At 44.6% G+C, this 25,073-nt stretch overlaps 1 protein-coding gene and 2 long non-coding RNA genes across 12 annotated transcripts in view; 2 read left to right on the top strand and 1 right to left on the bottom strand.

The window, feature by feature from the left end:
- The first annotated feature begins 3,988 nt into the window (after nucleotides 1–3,988).
- On the top strand, nucleotides 3,989–6,922 carry LOC118940258 (uncharacterized). The gene is made up of 2 exons (XR_016485622.1): nucleotides 3,989–4,341; nucleotides 4,602–6,922. It is a non-coding gene; the product is annotated as an uncharacterized LOC118940258 (long non-coding RNA).
- The window catches only part of lpar2b (lysophosphatidic acid receptor 2b), a 34,561-nt gene continuing 15,280 nt past the window's right edge, over nucleotides 5,793–25,073 (bottom strand). For 5 of the 10 annotated variants that reach the window (XM_036940016.2, XM_090195118.1, XM_090195117.1 and 2 more), the window contains 6 exons: nucleotides 23,551–24,026; nucleotides 23,173–23,282; nucleotides 20,352–20,438; nucleotides 19,918–20,245; nucleotides 14,627–14,892; nucleotides 5,793–7,599 (listed from right to left, as the gene is read on the bottom strand). In XM_036940016.2, coding sequence (XP_036795911.2) covers nucleotides 7,501–7,599; nucleotides 14,627–14,892; nucleotides 19,918–20,245; nucleotides 20,352–20,438; nucleotides 23,173–23,282; nucleotides 23,551–23,776 — 1,116 coding nt within the window. In that variant the 5' untranslated portion in view covers nucleotides 23,777–24,026 and the 3' untranslated portion in view covers nucleotides 5,793–7,500. Of the gene's footprint in view, nucleotides 7,600–10,539; nucleotides 13,205–13,719; nucleotides 14,893–19,917; nucleotides 20,246–20,351; nucleotides 20,439–23,172; nucleotides 23,283–23,550; nucleotides 24,027–25,073 lie in introns of those variants that run through there. The other 5 variants (XM_090195124.1, XM_090195123.1, XM_090195116.1 and 2 more) reach the window with 3 other exon arrangements.
- Nucleotides 10,277–11,862, top strand: LOC149978696 (uncharacterized). Its single transcript, XR_016485621.1, has 2 exons — nucleotides 10,277–10,825; nucleotides 11,182–11,862. It is a non-coding gene; the product is annotated as an uncharacterized LOC149978696 (long non-coding RNA).

Below are 25,073 nucleotides of genomic sequence, written 5' to 3'. Positions count from 1 at the left end.
ATATCTCTACCTTAAACTGACGGATATTATATCTCTACCTTAAACTGATATTATATCTCTACCTTGAACTGACGGATATTATATCTCTACCTTAAACTGACGGATATTATATCTCTACCTTAAACTGACGGATATTATATCTCTACCTTAAACTGACGGATATTATATCTCTACCTTAAACTGACAGATATTATATCTCCACCCTAAACTGATATTATATCTCTACCTTAAACTGACAGATATTATATCTCCACCTTAAACTGATATTATATCTCTACCTTAAACTGATATTATATCTCTACCTTAAACTGACAGATATTATATCTCCACCCTAAACTGATATTATATCTCTACCTTAAACTGACAGATATTATATCTCCACCTTAAACTGACGGATATTATATCTCTACCTTAAACTGACGGATATTATATCTCTACCTTAAACTGATATTATATCTCTACCTTAAACTGACAGATATTATATCTCTACCTTAAACTGACAGATATTATATCTCTACCTTGAACTGACGGATATTATATCTCTACCTTAAACTGACGGATATTATATCTCTACCTTAAACTGATATTATATCTCTACCTTGAACTGACGGATATTATATCTCTACCTTAAACTGACGGATATTATATCTCTACCTTAAACTGATATTATATCTCTACCTTGAACTGACGGATATTATATCTCTACCTTAAACTGACGGATATTATATCTCTACCTTAAACTGACAGATATTATATCTCCACCTTAAACTGACAGATATTATATCTCTACCTTAAACTGATATTATATCTCTACCTTGAACTGACGGATATTATATCTCTACCTTAAACTGACGGATATTATATCTCTACCTTGAACTGACAGATATTATATCTCTACCTTAAACTGACGGATATTATATCTCTACCTTAAACTGATATTATATCTCTACCTTAAACTGACAGATATTATATCTCTACCTTAAACTGACAGATATTATATCTCTACCTTAAACTGACGGATATTATATCTCTACCTTAAACTGATATTATATCTCTACCTTAAACTGACGGATATTATATCTCTACCTTAAACTGACAGATATTATATCTCTACCTTAAACTGACGGATATTATATCTCTACCTTAAACTGATATTATATCTCTACCTTGAACTGACGGATATTATATCTCTACCTTAAACTGACAGATATTATATCTCTACCTTAAACTGACGGATAATATATCTCTACCTTAAACTGATATTATATCTCTACCTTAAACTGACAGATATTATATCTCTACTTTAAACTGACAGATATTATATCTCTACCTTCAACTGACGGATATTATATCTCTACCTTAAACTGACAGATATTATATCTCTACTTTAAACTGACAGATATTATATCTCTACCTTAAACTGACAGATATTATTTCTCTACCTTAAACTGACGGATATTATATCTCCACCTTAAATTGATATTATATCTCTACCTTCAACTGACGGATATTATATCTCTACCTTAAACTGACAGATATTATATCTCTACCTTGAACTGACAGATATTATATCTCTACCTTAAACTGACGGATATTATATCTCTACCTTAAACTGATATTATATCTCCACCTTAAACTGACGGATATTATATCTCCACCCTAAACTGATATTATATCTCTACCTTAAACTGACGGATATTATACCTCCACCTTAAACTGATATTATATCTCTACCTTAAACTGACAGATATTATATCTCTACCTTAAACTGACGGATGTTATATCTCTACCTTAAACTGATATTATATCTCTACCTTGAACTGACGGATATTATATCTCTACCTTAAACTGACGGATATTATATCTCTACCTTAAACTGATAGATATTATATCTCTACCTTAAACTGATATTATATCTCTACCTTAAACTGACGGATATTATATCTCCACCTTAAACTGATATTATATCTCCACCTTAAACTGACAGATATTATATCTCCACCTTAAACTGACGGATATTATATCTCTACCTTAAACTGACGGATATTATATCTCTACCTCCTTAAACTGATATTATATCTCTACCTTAAACTGACAGATATTATATCTCTACCTTAAACTGATATTATATCTCTACCTTAAACTGACAGATATTATATCTCTACCTTAAACTGATATTATATCTCCACCTTAAACTGATATTATATCTCCACCTTAAACTGACGGATATTATATCTCTACCTTAAACTGACAGATATTATATCTCTACCTTAAACTGACAGATATTATATCTCTACCTTAAACTGACGGATATTATATCTCTACCTTAAACTGACAGATATTATATCTCTACCTTAAACTGATATTATATCTCTACCTTAAACTGACAGATATTATATCTCTACCTTAAACTGATATTATATCTCTACCTTAAACTGACAGATATTATATCTCTACCTTAAACTGATATTATATCTCTACCTTAAACTGACAGATATTATATCTCCACCTTAAACTGATATTATATCTCTACCTTAAACTGATATTATATCTCTACCTTAAACTGACAGATATTATATCTCTACCTTAAACTGACGGATATTATATCTCCACCTTAAACTGACGGATATTATATCTCCATCTTAAACTGATATTATATCTCTACCTTAAACTGACAGATATTATATCTCCACCTTAAACTGATATTATATCTCCACCTTAAACTGACAGATATTATATCTCTACCTTAAACTGACAGATATTATATCTCTACCTTAAACTGACAGATATTATATCTCCACCTTAAACTGACAGATATTATATCTCCACCTTAAACTGATATTATATCTCTACCTTAAACTGACAGATATTATATCTCTACCTTAAACTGACGGATATTATATCTCTACCTTAAACTGATATTATATCTCTACCTTAAACTGATATTATATCTCTACCTTAAACTGATATTATATCTCTACCTTAAACTGATATTATATCTCCATCTTAAACTGATATTATATCTCCATCTTAAACTGATATTATATCTCTACCTTAAACTGATATTATATCTCCACCTTAAACTGACAGATATTATATCTCTACCTTAAACTGACAGATATTATATCTCCACCTTAAACTGACAGATATTATATCTCTACCTTAAACTGACGGATATTGATTAGGATTTTTAAAAATGTATCACCGGTGCGTCAATCGACTCTAGAGGGTTAACTCCTGAGGTTCTGACCTGTTGCACCCTCTATAACCACTGTGATTATTATTGGACCCTGCTGGTCATCTATGAATGTTTGAACATCTTGAAGAACAATCTGGCCTTAATGTCCATGTACTCTTATAATCTCCACCCGGCACAGTCAGAAGAGGACTGGCCACTCCTCAGAGCCTGGTTCCTCTCTAGGTTTCTTCCCAGGTTCCAGCCTAGGAGTTTTTCCTAGTTGCATTGCTTCTGTTTGGGGTTTTGGCTGGGTTTCTGTATAAGCACTTTGACATCTGTCGATGTAAAAAGGGATTTATAACTAAATGTGATTGAGAGAGGAGGAGGGAGAGTGATTCTATATCAGCAGGGATGGGTAAACTTTTGGGGGGGTGGACTGATTTGTTGGTGGAAAAAGGGCTTTATAACTAAATGTGATTGAGAGAGGAGGAGGGAGAGTGATTCTATAGCAGCAGGGATGGGTAAACTTTTGGGGGGATGGACTGATTTGTTGGTAGAAAAAGGTCAGTTATTAAAATATACAGGTCCATCATCATTCCTCCATTCTTTCTATCTGGTTCAAGACGTTCAAGTGTGGCCTGAAGAGGGGTGTGGTCTGAAGAGGGGTGTGGTCTGAAGAGGGGTGTGGTCTGAGGAGGTGTGTGGTCTGAAGAGGTGTGTGGCCTGAAGAGGGGTGTGGCCTGAGGAGGTGTGTGGCCTGAAGGGGGGTGTGGCCTGAAGAGGTTTTCTAACCCCCCCTCTTTAGGATGCACACAAAGATGAACAGTCAGCTAGAATGCAGTGTAGCCTGTTAAACCTGTCTGGTGATGACAACACTAAAGTTACTTACAGCTTCTGATCAGTAATGTAACAGGTGGGTTAGAATCTGATCCTCGGTCTGATCTTAGTCCTGACTCGGGGAAGAACAGGTGGGTTAGAATCTGATCCTCAATCTGATCTTAGTCCTGACTCGGGGAAGAACAGGTGGGTTAGAATCTGATCCTCAATCTGATCTTAGTCCTGACTCGGTGAAGAACAGGTGTGTTACTGTCATACAGCCTCCATTTTGACTGAGACACAGAGGAGACTTGACAGACAGCAGAGTGACACAACACACAACTACAGTGAGTATCTGTGTGTGAGAGAGATGTTCTGAAAGTTTGTTTGTGGTGTTTGACTGTATGCTGGTTTTGTGTACCATGTCTAAGTGTGTATGTCTTTCCCAATATTAGCTTGTGAATGTTTGTTTCATGTCCAAGTTCAGCTGTTTGTTTGGTGTGTGTGTGTGTGTGTCTATGTGCAAATGAGTAGTCTTGCATTATGTCTGTTTTTTGGGTCATTTGAATTTAGTATTAATGAACCGTTTGCTATCATGTCATTCCAGATCAGTACACAAGAACCTCAGCTCTCTTCCTCTCCTCCCTGTCTGCTACGGTGGGCTCCTCTCCCCCTGTCTGCTACGGTGGGCTCCTCTCCTCCCTGTCTGCTACGGTGGGCTCCTCTCCCCCTATCTGCTATGGGGGGCTCCTCCTCTAAGAAGACTGTATTTGGGGGGAGAAAGAAGCAACAGGACTCAGTGTTGACCTGGAGTGAACTGAAGGGGGCACTATCCAGTAAGAAACAGAAGAGAAGCATCAATATTCCTCCTCTGGACAAACTGTCAGTGGATAACCTGAAGAGGGAGGTCCTTACTCCCAATAATACGTTTTCAGTGGCCGGGAAGAGGAAGGAGTCGCTGTCAATCAAGAGGCTGTCATTGGGTAACTCTAGGAAGGAGTCAGTGTCACCGAAGTCTCTCTCTCTGGGTAAGAGGAAGAAAGGAGAGCAGAAGATATTCTCTTTGCTTAACACCAAGAAGGAATCACCTCCTCCACCACCAGCCAAAAATATATTCTCTCTGCTTAACACCAAGAAGGAATCACCTCCTCCACCACCAGCCAAAAATATATTCTCTCTGCTTAACATCAAGAAGGAATCACCTCCTCCACCAGCAGCCAAAAATATATTCTCTCTGCTTAACACCAAGAAGGAATCACCTCCTCCACCACCAGCCAAAAATATATTCTCTCTGCTTAACACCAAGAAGGAATCACCTCCTCCACCACCAGCCAAAAATATATTCTCTCTGCTTAACACCAAGAAGGAATCACCTCCTCCTCCACCAGCCAAAAATATATTATCTCTGGTTAACATCAAGAAGGAATCACCTCCTCCACCACCAGCCAAAACGATATTCTCTCTGGTTAACATCAAGAAGGAATCACCTCCCAAAGAGAGATTATCCCTGGCAAATGTTAACCCCTTACTTTAAACCTGACCTCGGCCCTGGACAGAGAGACGGATGGATGGACAGGCAAGCAGACAGGACAGACCGGTGGACAGAGAGACAGGTGGATGGATGGACAGACAGTCAGAGAGACCGGTGGACAGAGAGAGACAGGTGGACTGAGAGTGTTTAACTTCTAGTTTGTGTCTTTATTCTCGTTCCTAGCAGCATCATAAAGACAGACATGATCAAGCGATGGCCGCCACCAGGCATAACCAAGCGATCAGGCAGACAGACACAGATTAGGAATGTGTTCATTTTTCTGGCTTTATTTAGAGATGTTTTGGTACAAAAATAAAACTAAAAAACAGTAACAGATTTTTTTAAATGAAAGAGAAAAATAACAGCTTCTCAACATGTAGTCTGTAATTTGGGGAAATTATTTTTATGGTGAAAAATGTTTTCATATGTGCTTATGAAAATAATGCATATTAACAGGCATATTTCAATATTCATAACCAGCATTTCCCTTTTATAGTTTCTCAGTTATAAACATTTTCCCTTTTCAGAGATGATTTCAGCCAGTAATGGTGAGAGTTGGGCTACGTACCAGTAATCTCTCCTTAAGGGTGCACCCGTTCACTACAGAGTCAGAGATGGACAGACAGTCAGAGAGAGGGAGAGATGGACAGACAGTAACAGAGAGACCGATGGACAGACAGTAACAGAGACAGATGGACAGACAGTAACAGAGAGACCGATGGACAGACAGTAACAGAGACAGATGGACAGACAGTAACAGAGACAGATGGACAGACAGTAACAGAGAGACAGATGGACAGACAGTAACAGATACAGATGGACAGACAGTAACAGAGACAGATGGACAGACAGTAACAGAGAGACCGATGGACAGACAGTAACAGAGAGACAGATAGTAACAGAGAGACAGATGGACAGACAGTAACAGAGAGACAGATGGACAGACAGTAACAGAGACCGATGGACAGACAGTAACAGAGAGACAGATGGACAGACAGTAACAGAGACCGATGGACAGACAGTAACAGAGAGACAGATGGACAGACAGTAACAGAGACCGATGGACAGACAGTAACAGAGAGACAGATGGACGGACAGTCAGAAGTGTTGTAGGTTCTTTAATAGAAGCGGTTTCCATCATTTCTGACCATGAAACTGATTGTGAGGTCACAGAAACAACCAGAACACATCAGTCTACAATACAGACTGGCCTATAGTCTATTCCTTCATTCTCCAGACAGCTAGACAGATAAGAGGGACGGCTGGCAGATGGCTGGAAGGCCAAGACAACGATGCAACATGTAGGCAGTATTGGGCAACAGATGGCAGTTCTGAGAAGATACACCCCTTGCAGCTGAGGCATTCAGTGCGGTGAATAAACTTGGTTTGAGTTTTTACCAGTCGTCCGTTTGAGTTTTTACTCTGTTCAGAACCTAACAATACATTTAATAACAGTAAAATGTCTTTACAAATACCCCCCCCCCCTTCTTAAAACTCACCTAACATGTTATGCAGTACACATACACACACACACCTCTCCAACCCCTGCACACACACCTCTCCCCTCACTGTATACACTCAGCGCAGACTATTATCGTAAGATCAACAACAACAAAAATGCATAAATAAAATGTCAAATGAAAAATAAAAAGTAATAAATATACAGTTGTGATTGTAATGATGACTTTTCTACTGAGCTGACTGGCTCAGGTAGACCACGTGTCAACACATATCTGAGGAGTGTATATGGGACAATGTCAATAAAGTTGTTTCAAACAGAAATGTCAGTGCCTGTAGGTAACTGTAGTCATGTTTTCTGTAACATACAGTATCATACAAACAACATTTTACATCAATACAACTAAACTATCACATCTATACAATAAAAACATTTAGCATGATTCAGAAACTCCCCCCAAATAATCACACACTATGTGTGTGTGTGTGTGTGTGTGCGTGCGCACGCATGCTCGTGTCAGCTCTCTGTGGACGTCATCATGTCCTCTGTTCCCTTCAGGATGAGAGGAGCTCCCCTGGTCTTCTCCACCAGCTCCGCATCACCATTCTCATACGGCTGGAGAGGCAGGATGAAGGGGACGAGGAGAGAGGATGGAGAGGGAGGATGAAGGGGACGAGGAGAGAGGATGGAGAGGGAGGATGAAGGGGACGAGGAGAGAGGATGGAGAGGGAGGATGAAGGGGACGAGGAGAGAGGATGGAGAGGGAGGATGAAGGGGACGAGGAGAGAGGATGGAGAGGGAGGATGAAGGGGACGAGGAGAGAGGATGGAGAGGGAGGATGAAGGGGACGAGGAGAGAGGGATGGAGAGGCAGGGTGAAGGGAACGAGGAGAGAGGGATGGAGAGGGAGGATGAAGGGGACGAGGAGAGAGGGATGGAGAGGGAGGATGAAGGGGACGAGGAGAGAGGGATGGAGAGGGAGGATGAAGGGGACGAGGAGAGAGGGATGGAGAGGGAGGATGAAGGGGACGAGGAGAGAGGGGTGGAGAGGCAGGGTCAAGGGGACGAGGAGAGAGGGATGGAGAGGCAGGGTGAAGGGGACGAGGAGAGAGGGATGGAGAGGGAGGATGAAGGGGACGAGGAGAGAGGGATGGAGAGGGAGGATGAAGGGGACGAGGAGAGAGGGATGGAGAGGCAGGGTGAAGGGGACGAGGAGAGAGGGATGGAGAGGGAGGATGAAGGGGACGAGGAGAGAGGGATGGAGAGGCAGGGTGAAGGGGACGAGGAGAGAGGGATGGAGAGGGAGGATGAAGGGGACGAGGAGAGAGGGATGGAGAGGCAGGGTGAAGGGGACGAGGAGAGAGGATGAAAGGAGAAAGAGAGGGATGGAGAGGCAGGGTGAAGGGGACGAGGAGAGAGGGGAGAAAGAGGGATGGAGAGGCAAGGTGAAGGGGATGAGGAGAGAGGGGAGAAAGGGATGGAGATGCAGGGTGAAAGGGGATGAGGCGAGAGGGGAGAAAGAGAGGGATGGAGAGGAAGGATGAAGGGGATTAGGTGGAGGACGAGGAGAGAAAGAGAGGCAGGGTGAAGGGGATTAGGTGGAGGACGAGGAGAGAAAGAGAGGCAGGGTGAAGGGGATTAGGTGGAGGACGAGGAGAGAAAGAGAGGCAGGGTGAAGGGGATTAGGTGGAGGACGAGGAGAGAAAGAGAGGCAGGGTGAAGGGGATTAGGTGGAGGACGAGGAGAGAAAGAGAGGCAGGGTGAAGGGGATTAGGTGGAGGACGAGGAGAGAAAGAGAGTCAGGGTGAAGGGGATTAGGTGGAGGACGAGGAGAGAAAGAGAGGCAGGGTGAAGGGGATTAGGTGGAGGACGAGGAGAGAAAGAGAGATAGAGAGGCAGGGTGAAGGGGATTAGGAGAGAGGGGAGAAAGAGGGATGGAGATGCAGGGTGAAGGGGATTAGGTGGAGGACGAGGAGAGAAAGAGAGATAGAGAGGCAGGGTGAAGGGGATTAGGAGAGAGGGGAGAAAGAGGGATGGAGATGCAGGGTGAAGGGGACGAGGAGAGAAAGAGAGGCAGGGTGAAGGGGATTAGGTGGAGGACGAGGAGAGAAAGAGAGATGGAGAGGCAGGGTGAAGGGGATGAGGAGAGAGGGGAGAAAGGAGAAAGAGAGAGTTAGTAAGGTCCAGCCATCGGAGAGAGATAGAGATGAAGAAACAGAGAAATACAGTGTGGTGTCTTTCACAGAGGTGTTCAGTAGCTTCATCTCTGCTCCTCTCCATGACAAGCACAGCAATAAGCTGGATCACAGCACATACAGATATCCTCCCTGCTCCTCTCCATGACAAGCACAGCAATAAGCTGGATCACAGCGCGTACAGATATCCTCCCTGCTCCTCTCCATGACAAGCACAGCAATAAGCTGGATCACAGCGCGTACAGATATCCTCCCTGCTCCTCTCCATGACAAGCACAGCAATAAGCTGGATCACAGCGCGTACAGATATCCTCCCTGCTCCTCTCCATGACAAGCACAGCAATAAGATGGATCACAGCACATACAGATATCCTCCCTGCTCCTCTCCACGACAAGCACAGCAATAAGCTGGATCACAGCGCGTACAGATATCCTCCCTGCTCCTCTCCATGACAAGCACAGCAATAAGCTGGATCACAGCGCGTACAGATATCCTCCCTGCTCTTCTCCATGACAAGCACAGCAATAAGCTGGATCACAGCGCGTACAGATATCCTCCCTGCTCCTCTCCATGACAAGCACAGCAATAAGCTGGATCACAGCGCGTACAGATATCCTCCCTGCTCCTCTCCATGACAAGCACAGCAATAAGCTGGATCACAGCGCGTACAGATATCCTCCCTGCTCCTCTCCATGACAAGCACAGCAATAAGCTGGATCACAGCACGTACAGATATCCTCCCTGCTCCTCTCCATGACAAGCACAGCAATAAGCTGGATCACAGCGCGTACAGATATCCTCCCTGCTCCTCTCCATGACAAGCACAGCAATAAGCTGGATCACAGCGCGTACAGATATCCTCCCTGCTCCTCTCCATGACAAGCACAGCAATAAGCTGGATCACAGCGCGTACAGATATCCTCCCTGCTCCTCTCCATGACAAGCACAGTAATAAGATTTATCACAGCGCGTACAGATAGGAAACACAATAAGGACACAATACAACCAAGCTATAACCTAAATTAAACCCAACTATAACCCACAACCTATTTATTGAGCCATTTCTGTGGGTGGTAGGTAGCCAAGCGGTTAAGCGTGTTGGGACAGTAACCGAGACGACTAGGGGAAGAATCTGTCAACGTGCCCTTGAGCAAGGCACTTTAACCCTGGTGCTCCTGTAAGTGGCTGTGGATAAGAGCGTCTGCTAAATGACTAATATGTTTAGCTTCTAGTTTGTGTCCTAATTCTCGTTCCTGGCAGCATCATAAGAGACAGACATGATCAAGCGATGGCCGCACCCCGATGCCGCCAGGCATAACCAAGCGATCAGGCAGACAGGCACAGATTAGGAATATTTTCATTTTTCTGGTTTTATTTTCAGAGATTTTTTTGGTACAAAAATAAAACTAAAAAACAGTAACAGATGTTTAAATGAGAAAAAACAGTTTCTCTGTTAAATGGAGTATTGTTTTATTTTACAATCTGGGAAAAATGTGTTTTCATACGTGCTTATGAAAATAATGCATATTAACAGGCATATTTATATATTTAAATATTCATAACCAGCATTTCCCTTTTATAGTTTCTCAGTTATAAACATTTTCCCTTTTCAGAGATGATTTCAGCCAGTAATGGTGAGAGTTGGGGTACGTCCCAATGATCTCTCCTTAAGGGTGCACCCGTTCACTACAGTCAGAGAGACAGATGGACAGACAGTCAGAGAGGGAGAGAGTTGAGGTACGTCCCAATGATCTCTCCTTAAGGGTGCACCCGTTCACTACAGTCAGAGAGACAGATGGACAGACAGTCAGAGAGGGAGAGAGTTGGGGTACGTCCCAATGATCTCTCCTTAAGGGTGCACCCGTTCACTACAGTCAGAGAGACAGATGGACAGACAGTCAGAGAGGGAGAGAGTTGGGGTACGTCCCAATGATCTCTCCTTAAGGGTGCACCCGTTCACTACAGTCAGAGAGACAGATAGTCAGAGAGGGAGAGAGTTGAGGTACGTCCCAATGGTCTCTCCTTTCTCCTGAAGGGTGCACTCGTTCATGACATTCTGACAGCATTGGATTGGTGGAGGGCTGGAGGGAGTTCCCACCATACATCTGACAGCATTGGATTGGTGGAGGGCTGGAGGGAGTTCCCACCATACATCTGACAGCATTGGATTGGTGGAGGGCTGGAGGGAGTTCCCACCATACATCTGACAGCATTGGATTGGTGGAGGGCTGGAGGGAGTTCCCACCATACATCTGACAGCATTGGGTTGGTGGAGGGCTGGAGGGAGTTCCCACCATACATCTGACAGCATTGGATTGGTGGAGGGCTGGAGGGAGTTCCCACCATACATCTGACAGCATTGGATTGGTGGAGGGCTGGAGGGAGTTCCCACCATACATCTGACAGCATTGGGTTGGTGGAGGGCTGGAGGGAGTTCCCACCATACATCTGACAGCATTGGATTGGTGGAGGGCTGGAGGGAGTTCCCACCATACATCTGACAGCATTGGGTTGGTGGAGGGCTGGAGGGAGTTCCCACCATACATCTGACAGCATTGGATTGGTGGAGGGCTGGAGGGAGTTCCCACCATACATCTGACAGCATTGGGTTGGTGGAGGGCTGGAGGGAGTTCCCACCATACATCTGACAGCATTGGGTTGGTGGAGGGCTGGAGGGAGTTCCCACCATACATCTGACAGCATTGGGTTGGTGGAGGGCTGGAGGGAGTTCCCACCATACATCTGACAGCATTGGATTGGTGGAGGGCTGGAGGGAGTTCCCACCATACATCTGACAGCATTGGGTTGGTGGAGGGCTGGAGGGAGTTCCCACCATACATCTGACAGCATTGGGTTGGTGGAGGGCTGGAGGGAGTTCCCACCATACATCTGACAGCATTGGGTTGGTGGAGGGCTGGAGGGAGTTCCCACCATACATCTGACAGCATTGGATTGGTGGAGGGCTGGAGGGAGTTCCCACCATACATCTGACAGCATTGGGTTGGTGGAGGGCTGGAGGGAGTTCCCACCATACATCTGACAGCATTGGGTTGGTGGAGGGCTGGAGGGAGTTCCCACCATACATCTGACAGCATTGGATTGGTGGAGGGCTGGAGGGAGTTCCCACCATACATCTGACAGCATTGGGTTGGTGGAGGGCTGGAGGGAGTTCCCACCATACATCTGACAGCATTGGATTGGTGGAGGGCTGGAGGGAGTTCCCACCATTATTTCTTAAACCAGTAATTTCCTTTCAAATCAGTGAAGGGAAGTGAACGAGTGCACACTTTGGGAGGAAGAAGAGACAATTGGGACGTGGCCCCAGGAGTGTAGAAGAAGACGACTTGATTTCACTTGACCACTGGGGGGCGCTAATGTATATCACACTTTACTGTGTGTGTGTGTGTGTGTGTAAAACAAAATGACAGTCCGTGTCATGGGTGGGGTAGGGTAAGTACGAGGGGAACATATTTCACTGTCACACCAGAGTTAGTGCAGAATAGCGTGCGACACTGAAATGTTTCCCCCCCCTGCCTGTAATTGTGTTCGTTCTCCATTAGTGACATCACTGACAGGATGTGTAGACGTTTAACTGGTGTTTGTGTGGGGTACTGTAAACACACACACACTCCTGTGTCTCCACACAGAGCAACGACACAGTGATGAGTCAGCCGTGTGTTTGTTTGTGTGTGTGTGTGTGGTGTGTGTGTGTGTGTGTGTACATGCCATAGCTACAGGTCACAGGAAACATGACAACTAGTCAGACCCGTTTGAACCACTTTAACATCTGGTTCACATCCCACCAGGCTGTCCAGGGGTGGCAGACAGCCTTCCTACAACGTTCCTACAACGTTCCAACAACGTTCTAGAGACATTGTCACTATATAGAAAGTCTGTATGGAAAACAGTTGCATTATCAGAGTCCAGTATGGACCCAGCTGAAGACCAAAACATTCACCGCGGGGGGCTGGTCTTACTCAACCGGACTCATTCAAGTCTTGGCGTTGTAGAACGTCTCTCTCTCTCTAGACACACAGATTGAGACATCTGCGTTAGAAGCTGCACGGCACCATGTTAACAGAGTAGAGAAATCAGCCCCATCACTCTCAATCCACTCACAACGTTATGTTTGATCAGGTCTCTTTTTACAAACAGCACGTAGGCTCCGGTTTCTAATAACACGCAGTCACTTCTCCAGACAGTACAGCTACCGTTAGTTTCCAAACAATAATATCTGCATGATTAACTATTCATATGGTTCTATATTGATTAGAACAGAGACTGACAGGGCTGCTATGTTACAGCGCCACATACAGTATTATAACAACGATGCTACAAACACTCATATAGGCCATGTTCTCTGTCTGCTTGTAAAGGGAGATACCTCGTCAGTTGTACAACCGAATGCCTCCTACTGAAATGTGTCTTCCGCATTTAACCCAACCCTCTCTGAATCAGGAGGTGGTTGTCGTCGAGGCCTGGTTGTTGTAGGGCTATTTTGTGACATTGTTATGGTAGTTGTTGCACTGTAATTCTGTTGTTGTAGGTGTTGTCGTGGTATTGTGTTATGTTGTTGTTATTGTAGGTGTTGTCGTGGTATTGTGTTACGCTATACTTGTTGTCATGGTATTTTGTTACATTGTCGTCATTGTAGGTGTTGTCGTGATATTGTGTTACGTTGTCGTTGTTGTAGGTGTTGTCATGGTATTTTGTTACGTTGTACTTATTGTAAGTGGTGTCATGGGATTTTGTTATGTTGTTATTGTAGGTGTTGTTGTGGTATTTTGTTACATTGTACTTATTGTAAGTGGTGTCATGGGATTTTGTTATGTTGTTATTGTAGGTGTTGTCGTGGTATTTTGTTACGTTGTACTTATTGTAAGTGGTGTCATGGGATTTTGTTATGTTGTTATTGTAGGTGTTGTCGTGGTATTTTGTTACATTGTACTTATTGTAAGTGGTGTCGTGGTATTGTGTTACGTTGACGTAGGTGTTGCCATGGTATTTTGTTACTTGGTAGTAGTCACTTAAGTGGTCTTTTGTCCAGTGTAGTTATTTTAATTTTTTTTTGTTAAATTGTAGTGGTTACAGTGGTTGATGTTGTTAAGGTGTGTCAGTGCATGGTGGTTGCTATGGTATAGTTTGGAGGCCATAACGTTGTTGTTACGGTGTAGTTTATGTCATTGTGACAGTGTAGCTACATTGTTGTCACAGGACTGTTAGCTAGTTGTCTGGGCATGGTAATGAAAGTTACTATAGCACCCTGTCAGTGTTGACATTGTTACGGTGTAACTGCTTGTTACGTCGTCATCGTACGCCTGTCACCTATATGTGTCTACTGTCCTCGTCTAATCGTCTGTGTCCGAGTGGTCGCCGCGGGGACTTATATGATTGTTGTCGTCGTTGTGGTTGTCGTGGTGATTGTTGCCGTTGCTCTCGGAGAGTACCTCTTGCTCCAGGGTGTTGCAGCGCATGCCGGACAGCGTGTCTTTGCGGCCGGCGTCGCCGCGGCGACACAGGCAGCAGAGGATCCGCTTGAAGGTCTGTAACATGTCCGTGTCTCTGAAGCTGTAGATGATGGGGTTGACCAGGGAGTTACACTCAGCCAGGACCAGACAGTACTTCTCATAACGCAGCACCTGGCAAGATTCACAGCCCAGACCATCCAACATCAACAACACCAGGCCCGGGGTCCAGCAGATCACAAAACAACCTGGAGGAGAGGGGGGGGGGGGGGGGGGGAGTGGGGGGAGGAGAGGAGAGAAGAGGGGGGAGGGGGAGAGGAGGAGAGGGGGAGGAGAGGAGGAGGAGGGGGAGAGGAGGAGAGGGAGAGACAATTGTAAAATGTCAGCTGGTCAGTGAATACTGTACACACACAGAGTCAGTATCCACTGTCGGTGTGTGGCTTGGGGTTGGTCGGACAGATCTGATTTCATTATGATAATATTCAATTACACAATTTCACCCTTCAGGAATTCATACTGTACACAGACACAGAGACACACAGACACACAGACACACACAGACACACACACAGACACACACACAGACACACACACAGACACACACACACACACACACACAGACACACACAGACACACACACACTGTGACAGAGAGAAGGGGAGGTTGAAATGGAGGAGTGTATTTGCGTCGTGGTTGTTTAACTATGCTGTTCCCTGTCAGGACATGCACAGACATTCCTCACTCACATTTTTTGTTTTACTATCCTTGTGAGGACCAAACAATTGATTCCCATTCAAAATCCTATTTTCCCTAACATCTAACCCTAAACCTAACCCCTAACATCTAACCCTAAACCTAACCCCTAACATCTAACCCTAACCCCTAACATCTAACCCTAAACCTAACCCCTAACATCTAACCCTAAACCTAACCCTTAACATCTAACCCTAAACCTAACCCCTAACATCTAACCCTGAACCTAACATCTAACCCTAAACCTAACATCTAACCCCTAACCCTAAACCCTAACCCTAAACCTACCCTTAACATCTAACCCTAAACCTAACCCCTAACATCTAACCCTAAACCTACCCCTAACATCTAACCCTAAACCTAACCCCTAACATCTAACCCTAAACCTAACCCCTAACATCTAACCCTAAACCTAACCCCTAACATCGAACCCTAAACCCTAACATCTAACCCTAAACCTAACCCCTAACATCTAACCCTAAACCTAACCCCTAACATCTAACCCTAAACCTAACATCTAACCCTGAACCTAACATCTAACCCTAAACCTAACCCCTAACATCTAACCCTAAACCTAACCCTAAACCTAACCCCTAACATCTAACCCTAAACCTAACCCCTAACATCTAACCCTAAACCTAACCCCTAACATCTAACCCCTAACATCTAACCCTAAACCTAACCCATAACATCTAACCCTAAACCTAACCCCTAACATCTAACCCTAAACCTAACCCCTAACATCTAACCCTGAACCTAACATCTAACCCTAAACCTAACCCCTAACATCTAACCCTAAACCTAACCCCTAACCCTAAACCTAACCCCTAACATCTAACCCTAAACCTAACCCCTAACATCTAACCCTAACCCCTAACATCTAACCCCTAACATCTAACCCTAAACCTAACCCCTAACATCTAACCCTAAACCTAACCCCTAACATCTAACCCTAAACATCTAACCCTAAACCTAACCCCTAACATCTAACCCTAAACCTAACCCCTAACATCTAACCCTGAACCTAACATCTAACCCTAAACCTAACATCTAACCCCTAACCCTAAACCTAACCCCTAACATCTAACCCTAAACCTACCCCTAACATCTAACCCTAAACCTAACCCCTAACATCTAACGCTAAACCTACCCCTAACATCTAACCCTAAACCTACCCCTAACCCTAAACCTAACCCCTAACATCTAACCCTAAACCTAACCCCTAACATCTAACCCTAAACCTAACCCCTAACATCTAACCCTAAACCTAACCCCTAACATCTAACCCTAAACCTAACATCTAACCCTAACGCCTAACCCCTAACATCTAACCCTAACATCTAACCCTAAACCTACCCCTAACATCTAACCCTAAACCTAACCCCTTAACATCTAACCCTAAACCTAACCCCTAACATCTAACCCCTAACATCTAACCCTAAACCTAACCCCTAACATCTAACCCTAAACCTAACCCCTAACATCTAACCCTAAACCTAACCCCTAACATCTAACCCTGAACCTAACATCTAACCCTAAACCTAACATCTAACCCCTAACCCTAAACCTAACCCCTAACATCTAACCCTAAACCTACCCCTAACATCTAACCCTAACCCCTAACATCTAACCCTAAACCTACCCCTAACATCTAACCCTAAACCTACCCCTAAACCTAACCCCTAACATCTAACCCTAAACCTAACCCCTAACATCTAACCCTAAACCTAACCCCTAACATCTAACCCTAAACCTAACCCCTAACATCTAACCCTAAACCTAACATCTAACCCTAAACCTAACCCCTAACCCTAAACCTAACCCCTAACATCTAACCCTAAACCTAACCCCTAACATCTAACCCTAAACCTAACCCCTAACCCTAAACCTAACCCCTAACATCTAACCCTAAACCTAACCCCTAACATCTAACCCTAAACCTAATATCGAACCCTAAACCTACCCCTAACATCTAACCCTAACCCCTAACATCTAACCCTAAACCGAACCCCTAACATCTAACCCTAACATCTAACCCTAAACCTAACCCCTAACATCTAACCCCTAACCCCTAACATCTAACCCTAAACCTAAACCTAACCCCTAACATCTAACCCTAAACCTAACCCCTAACATCTAACCCTAAACCTAACCCCTAACATCTAACCCTAACATCTAACCCTAAACCTAACCCCTAACATCTAACCTTAAACCTAACCCCTAACATCTAACCCTAAACCTAACATCTAACCCTAAACCTAACCCCTAACATCTAACCCTAAACCTAACATCTAACCCTAAACCTAACCCCTAACCCTAACATCTAACCCTAAACCTAACCCCTAACATCTAACCCTAACCCCTAACCCCTAGCCCCTAACCCCTAAGCGTGAATGAGCCTCTTTCCTTGTGAGGACCGGCGAAATGTCCCCAATTGTCTGAATGTTCTTTGTTTTACCATCCTGGGAGGACTTCTAGTATCCAGTAAAACCCCAAACACACACAGCCTCTCTCACTCACACTTACCATGCCAGAAAGAGTACACACACAGCCTCTCTCACTCACACTTACCATGGCAGAGAGTACACACACAGCCTCTCTCACACTCACCATGCCAGAAAGAGTACACACACAGCCTCTCTCACTCACACTTACCATGCCAGAAAGAGTACACACACAGCCTCTCTCACTCACACTTGCTATGCCAGAAAGAGTACACACACATCCTCTCTCACTCACACTTGCTATGCCAGAAAGAGTACACACACATCCTCTCTCACTCACACGTGCTATGCCAGAAAGAGTACACACACAGCCTCTCTCACTCACACTTGCTATGCCAGAAAGAGTACACACACACAGCCTCTCTCACTCACCATGCCAGAAAGAGTACACACACAGCCTCTCACTCACACTTGCTATGCCAGAAAGAGTACACACACAGCCTCTCTCACTCACACTTGCTATGCCAGAAAGAGTACACACACACAGCCTCTCTCACTCACACTTGCTATGCCAGAAAGAGTACACACACATCCTCTCTCACTCACACTTGCTATGCCAGAAAGAGTACACACACAGCCTCTCTCACTCACACTTGCTATGCCAGAAAGAGTACACACACACAGCCTCTCTCACTCACCATGCCAGAAAGAGTACACACACAGCCTCTCTCACTCACACTTGCTATGCCAGAAAGAGTACACACACACAGCCTCTCTCACTCACACTTGCTATGCCAGAAAGAGAGACAACCAGAAATTCAAAGATTGTATGAGCCTATATGTGAGAAACAGAGACGTCAAATTCCTTCTAGAGGAATTTAATCAGAAGTTAAAAATGCTGGAGCAGAAGCTTGGGAGAGAAGCAGGAAAGAGGAGAAGGAAGGAAGGAAGGAGGAAGGGAGGGAGAGAGTGAGGGATGTGGGGGTGGAAGTAGAGTGTCTGGTTAAACGAGTTAGGACAAGCCAGAGAGGTGCCTGAATGCCGGAGAGAGAGAGTGTGTGTGTATAGGTATATACAGTTGAAGTCAGAAGTGTACATACACTTAGGTTGGAGTCATTAAAACTAGTTTATTCAACCACTCCGCAAATTTCTTGTTAACAAACTATAGTTTGGGCAAGTCGGTTAGGACATCTACTTTGACACATGACACAAGTCATTTTTCCAACGATTGTTTACTGACAGATTATTTCACTTACAATTCACTGTATCACAATTCCAGCGGGTCAGAAGTTTACATACATTAAGTTGACTGTGCTTTTAAACAGCTTTTTGCTCATTTGCACACCAGTATATCTTCTGCACATCTGTCACTCCAGTGTTTAATTGCTAAACCTGAATTATTTCGGCACTATGGATTATTTATTGCCTTGCCTCCCTTATCTTACCTCATTTGCACTCACTGTATATAGACTTTTCTATTGTATTATTGACTGTGTTTGTTTACTCCATGTGTAACTCTGTGTTGTTGTTTGTGTCGCACTGCTTTGCTTTATCTTGGCCAGGTCGCAGTTGTAAATGAGAACTCATTCTCAACTGGCCTATCTAGCATACACTAACCTACCTAAGTACACTAACCTACTAACCTAAGTTGTTCTCAACCTGGTTAAATAAAGGTGAAATAAAAATAAACGTTTGACCCAAGTTAAAACAATTTAAAGGCAATGCTACCAAATACTAATTGAGTGTATGTAAACTTCTGACCCACTGGGAATGTGATGAAAGAAATAAAAACTGAAATAAATCATTCTCTCTACTATTATTCTGACATCATTTTAGGGACCTAAGGGGACCTAAGACAGGGAATTTTTACTGGGACTAAATGTCAGGAATTGTGAAAAACTGAGTTTAAATATATTTGGCTAAGGTGTATGTAAACTTTAACTATACGTGTGTGTGTGTGTGTGTGTGTGTGTGTGTGTGTGTGTGTGTGTATGTATATATATATATATATATATATATATATATATATATATATATATATATATATATATATATAGTTGTCCAGGCCCTCCTCACCCAGGATCATAGAAACCGTCTTCATCAGGTTGAACACAGTCTCCTTGTGACGTATCTGGCTGGTGTGCTGAGACATCCTCTGGCTCTTGTGTCTGACGTACACAAAGATCCTGGTGTAGGCAGCCACCATGAGAGAGAAGGTGAACAGGTTGAGCACAGCCCAGAACACCAGGTAGGAGCGTTTGTACATGGGGGCCATGGTGGAGCAGTTTTCCAGGTCACACAGACAGTGCCAGCCCATGGTGGGAACCAGGCCCATGAAGATGGCTAGGCCCCAGATAAGGGCGATGAGCAGCACCACGCGGCGGTTGGTCATCTTACTGTGGAGCTGAGATTATATATACTTTATTAGTCCATAACAGATGGAAATGTGTCTACCGCTTTCTCCCGACCACTCTACTGTAATATCAACACTCACACACACACACACACACCTGCATGGTGAAGATGGTCTGGTGGCGCTCCAAGGCGATGGCCAGGAGGTTCAACACCGATGCTGTCAGACTGGAGTCGATCAGGGTCTGGAGGGAGGAATAATTCATCTAAATTTGAAGGGTTTTTAACATATTGATTGAGATAGGACAGTTGAAAGGAGACAGGAAAGGTAGGAGAGATGGCGAGTCAGAAGACCAGAGGGTGGATTTACAACCCACGCTGACTGGTAAACTTGGCTGTACAGTCGTGGCCAAAAGTTTTGAGTGTCAAAGGCTTTTATTGACAATTACATGAAGTTGATGCAAAGAGACAATATTTGCAGTGTTGACCCTTCTTTTTCAAGACCTCTGCAATCCGCCCTGGCATGCTGTCAATTAACTTCTGGGTCACATCCTGACTGATGGCAGGATGTTTTCTTGGAGTTTGTCAGAGTTTGTGGGTTTTTGTTTGTCCACCCGCCTCTTGAAGATTGACCACAAGTTCTCAATGGGATTAAGGTCTGTGGAGTTTCCTGGCCATGGACCCAAAATATCGATGTTTTGTTCCCCGAGCCGCTTAGTTATCACTTTTGCCTTATGGCAAGGTGCTCCGCTAAGCTGGGAAAGGCATTGTTTGTCACCAAACTGTTCCTGGATGGTTGGGAGAAGTTGCTCCCGGAGGATGTGTTGGTACCATCCTTTATTCATGGCTGTATTCTTAGGCAAATTTGTGAGTGAGCCCGCTCCTGTGGCTGAGAAGCAACCCCACACATGAATGGTCTCAGGATGCTTTACTGTTGGCATGACACAAGACTGATGCTAGCGCTCACCTTGTCTTCTCCGGACAAGCTTTTTCATGATGCCCCAAACAATCAGAAAGGGGATTCAGAGAAAATGACTTTACCCCAGTCCTCAGCAGTCCAATCCCTGTACCTTCTGCAGAATATCAGTCTGTCCCTGATGTTTTTCCTGGAGAGAAGTGGATTCTTTGCTGCCCTTCTTGACACCAGGCCATCCTCCAAAAGTCTTCACCTCACTGTGCGTGCAGATGCACTCACACCTGCCTGCTGCCATTCCTGAGCAAACTCTGTACTGGTGGTTCCCCGATCCCGCAGCTGAATCAACTTTAGGAGATGGTCCTGGCGCTTGCTGGACTTTCTTGGGAGCCCTGAAGCCTTCTTCACAACAATTGAACCGCTCTCCTTGAAGTTCTTGATGATCCGATAAATGGTTGGTTTAGGTGCAATCTTACTGGCAGCAATATCCTTGCCTGTGAAGCCCTTTTTGTGCAAAGCAATGATGACACGTGTTTCCTTTCAGGTAACCATTGTTGACAGAGGAAGAACAATGATTCCAAGCCCCACTCTCCTTTTGAAGCTTCCAGTCTGTTATTCGAACTCAATCAGCATGACAGAGGGATCTCCAGCCTTGTCAACACCTGTGTTAACGAGAGAATCACTGACATGATGTCAGCTGGTCATTTTGTGGCAGGGCCTAAATGCAGTGGAAATGTTTTTTGGGGGATTCAGTTCATTTGCATGGCTAAGATGGACTTTGCAATTAATGACAATTCATCTGATCACTCTTCATAACATTCAGGAGTTTATGCAAATTGCCATCATACAAATTGAGACAGCAGACGTTGTGAAAATTAATATTTGAGTCATTCTCAAAACATTTGGCCACGACTGTACATGTGTGCCCATGTTCCTCGGCATTAAATGCTGGACCACAGCGGGTCCTTTTTTCAACTATGTGGGCCTTTTGCTTATAATAGCTTAGTAAGCATAAATCACACAAACCTACAGTACTTTGACAGGAAAAGTTTTCCCAGTTTGAAATAAAAAATTTGGATTAATGGGCCCTAGCAAGCATCAACTCAGGAACGGACCATGGATCAGAAATCAGCCCAGGCTTTTCTGACATGCCGGCCCATTTTTTCCTCAAGGACCTCATCACTAGCTAAGTAATGCTAATTATGTGGAAAAGAAACTGCCCTTTGGCCAGTCCATTTCTGCATCAACTAATCCTATGGGAAGAACGTGTCTTGTGCACCTGGCTTACTGGCCATTGGTTCTTGGGCCGGATTGATGGTCCAGGGTTAGTTAGGGTGTGTGTTGGACTCTCCTACCTGGCGTACAAACCACTGGTTCTTGGACAGATTGATGGTCCAGGGTTAGTTAGGGTGTGTGTTGGACTCTCCTACCTGGCGTACAAACCACTGGTTCTTGGTCCAGATTGATGGTCCAGGGTTAGTTAGGGTGTGTGTTGGACTCTCCTACCTGGCGTACAAACCACTGGTTCTTGGGCCAGATTGATGGTCCAGGGTTAGTTAGGGTTAGGGTGTGTGTTGGACTCTCCTACCTGGAGTACAAACCACTGGTTCTTGGGCCAGATTGATGGTCCAGGGTTAGTTAGGGTTAGGGTGTGTGTTGGACTCTCCTACCTGGCGTACAAACCACAGGTTCTTGGACAGATTGATGGTCCAGGGTTAGTTAGGGTTAGGGTGTGTGTTGGACTCTCCTACCTGGCGTACAAACCACTGGTTCTTGGGCCAGATTGATGGTCCAGGGTTAGTTAGGGTTAGGGTGTGTGTTGGACTCTCCTACCTGGCGTACAAACCACTGGTTCTTGGGCCAGATTGATGGTCCAGGGTTAGTTAGGGTTAGGGTGTGTGTTGGACTCTCCTACCTGGCGTACAAACCACAGGTTCTTGGACAGATTGATGGTCCAGGGTTAGTTAGGGTGTGTGTTGGACTCTCCTACCTGGAGTACAAACCACTGGTTCTTGGGCCAGATTGATGGTCCAGGGTTAGTTAGGGTGTGTGTTGGACTCTCCTACCTGGCGTACAAACCACTGGTTCTTGGACAGCTTGATGGTCCAGGGCCCAGTGTGGAACATCAGGTGCAGGTAAGCGATACCTGAGAACAGGTCTGCTGCCGCCAGGTTGCCTAGGGGATAGTCGGCAAGGACATTAGTAGGGTTGCTAAGGGGGGGTAATATTACTGGTAACTTTCTAAAAATGTACCAGTTAACTCCTGGATTTTAGGGAATTTTCACAGATATAAAGAATATGACATAAATATGACTAAATGTATTGAAAGTATCATTTACCAAATTTTGTAGATTTAAAAATGACCAAAACTTCTGAAAATTCTGGTAAGTTTGGTAAATTAGTGGGAGCAGCTGCTAATTGACAGACACACACATACACCCTACCTAGCAGATAGTAGATAGGGAAGTGGAATCGTCGGTTGATGAAGATGGCCACCATGACCAGGATGTTGGCCAAGATGACGATGACAGACACACCCATGCCCAGGCTCACCACCACGTAGTCCCGAGGACGCCAGTGGGCGCTGATGTTCTTGCCACTATGTTCGTAGAAGAACTGCACTGTACGGTTGTAGTAGCACCCGGGGACATCGTCTGTCAACTTGTCCATCTTGACCAATCAGAGGGGGTGGATGGGGTGGAGCGTAGAGTGGGCAGGAGTTAAGTGGAGTGAGGGGGACCAATTGGATTGTCCGGACGGATGAGTGGTGGCGGGGGTTCGAGTGGATGGGACTCGCCCTATTGGTGGGTTGGGGGTGGTCTCGCCATGAGGGGTGGGAGGGAATGGACGGCGTCCAGTTTGATTGACGTCTATCTTCTCCAATCGTGTGTGGGCTGAGACGTTGTCCCTTCTCTTTGGTCTGTTGGGGGAAAGAGAAGAAAAACATGTAACAACATAGTTGAAGACACACACACTCTCTATTTTAATTATTACTAGTGTTAGGAGTTTTTCCTTTAGAGCCTTCAACTAGGGTCTAGAGACTTTCTTTCAGAGCCCTCAACTCAGGTCTATAGACTTTCCTTCAGAGCCTTCAACTAGGGTCTATAGACTTTCCTTCAGAGCCCTCAGCTCAGGTCTATTGTCTTTCCTTCAGAGCCTTCAACTCGGGTCTAGAGATGTTCCTGGTCCTGAGGTTAACACTGATGAAACATCCTCCCCTGTAACAAACATCTCTACAGCAGGTTGTTCTGGTCCTGAGGTTAACACTGATGAAACATCCTCCCCTGTAACAAACAGCAGGTTGTTCTGGTCCTGAGGTTAACACTGATGAAACATCCTCCCCTGTAACAAACAGCAGGTTGTTCTGGTCCTGAGGTTAACACTGATGAAACATCCTCCCCTGTAACAAACAGCAGGTTGTTCTGGTCCTGAGGTTAACACTGATGAAACATCCTCCCTGTAACAAACACCTCTACAGCAGGTTGTTCTGGTCCTGAGGTTAACATCCTCCCTGTAACAAACACCTCTACAGCAGGTTGTCCTGGTCCTGAGGTTAACACTGATGAAACATCCTCCCTGTAACAAACATCTCTACAGCAGGTTGTTCTGGTCCTGAGGTTAACATCCTCCCTGTAACAAACAGCAGGTTGTTCTGGTCCTGAGGTTAACACTGATGAAACATCCTCCCTGTAACAAACATCTCTACAGCAGGTTGTTCTGGTCCTGAGGTTAACATCCTCCCTGTAACAAACAGCAGGTTGTTCTGGTCCTGAGGTTAACACTGATGAAACATCCTCCCTGTAACAAACATCTCTACAGCAGGTTGTTCTGGTCCTGAGGTTAACATCCTCCCTGTAACAAACAGCAGGTTGTTCTGGTCCTGAAGTTAACACTGATGAAACATCCTCCTGTAACAAACACCTCTACAGCAGGTTGTCCTGGTCCTGAGGTTAACACTGATGAAACA

Source organism: Oncorhynchus mykiss, chromosome 13 (genome assembly GCF_057628025.1).
Source record: "Oncorhynchus mykiss isolate SJ-2025 chromosome 13, ASM5762802v1, whole genome shotgun sequence".
In the NCBI taxonomy this organism is placed as follows: domain Eukaryota; kingdom Metazoa; phylum Chordata; class Actinopteri; order Salmoniformes; family Salmonidae; genus Oncorhynchus; species Oncorhynchus mykiss.
This window is presented reverse-complemented; position numbering and strand designations above follow the sequence as displayed.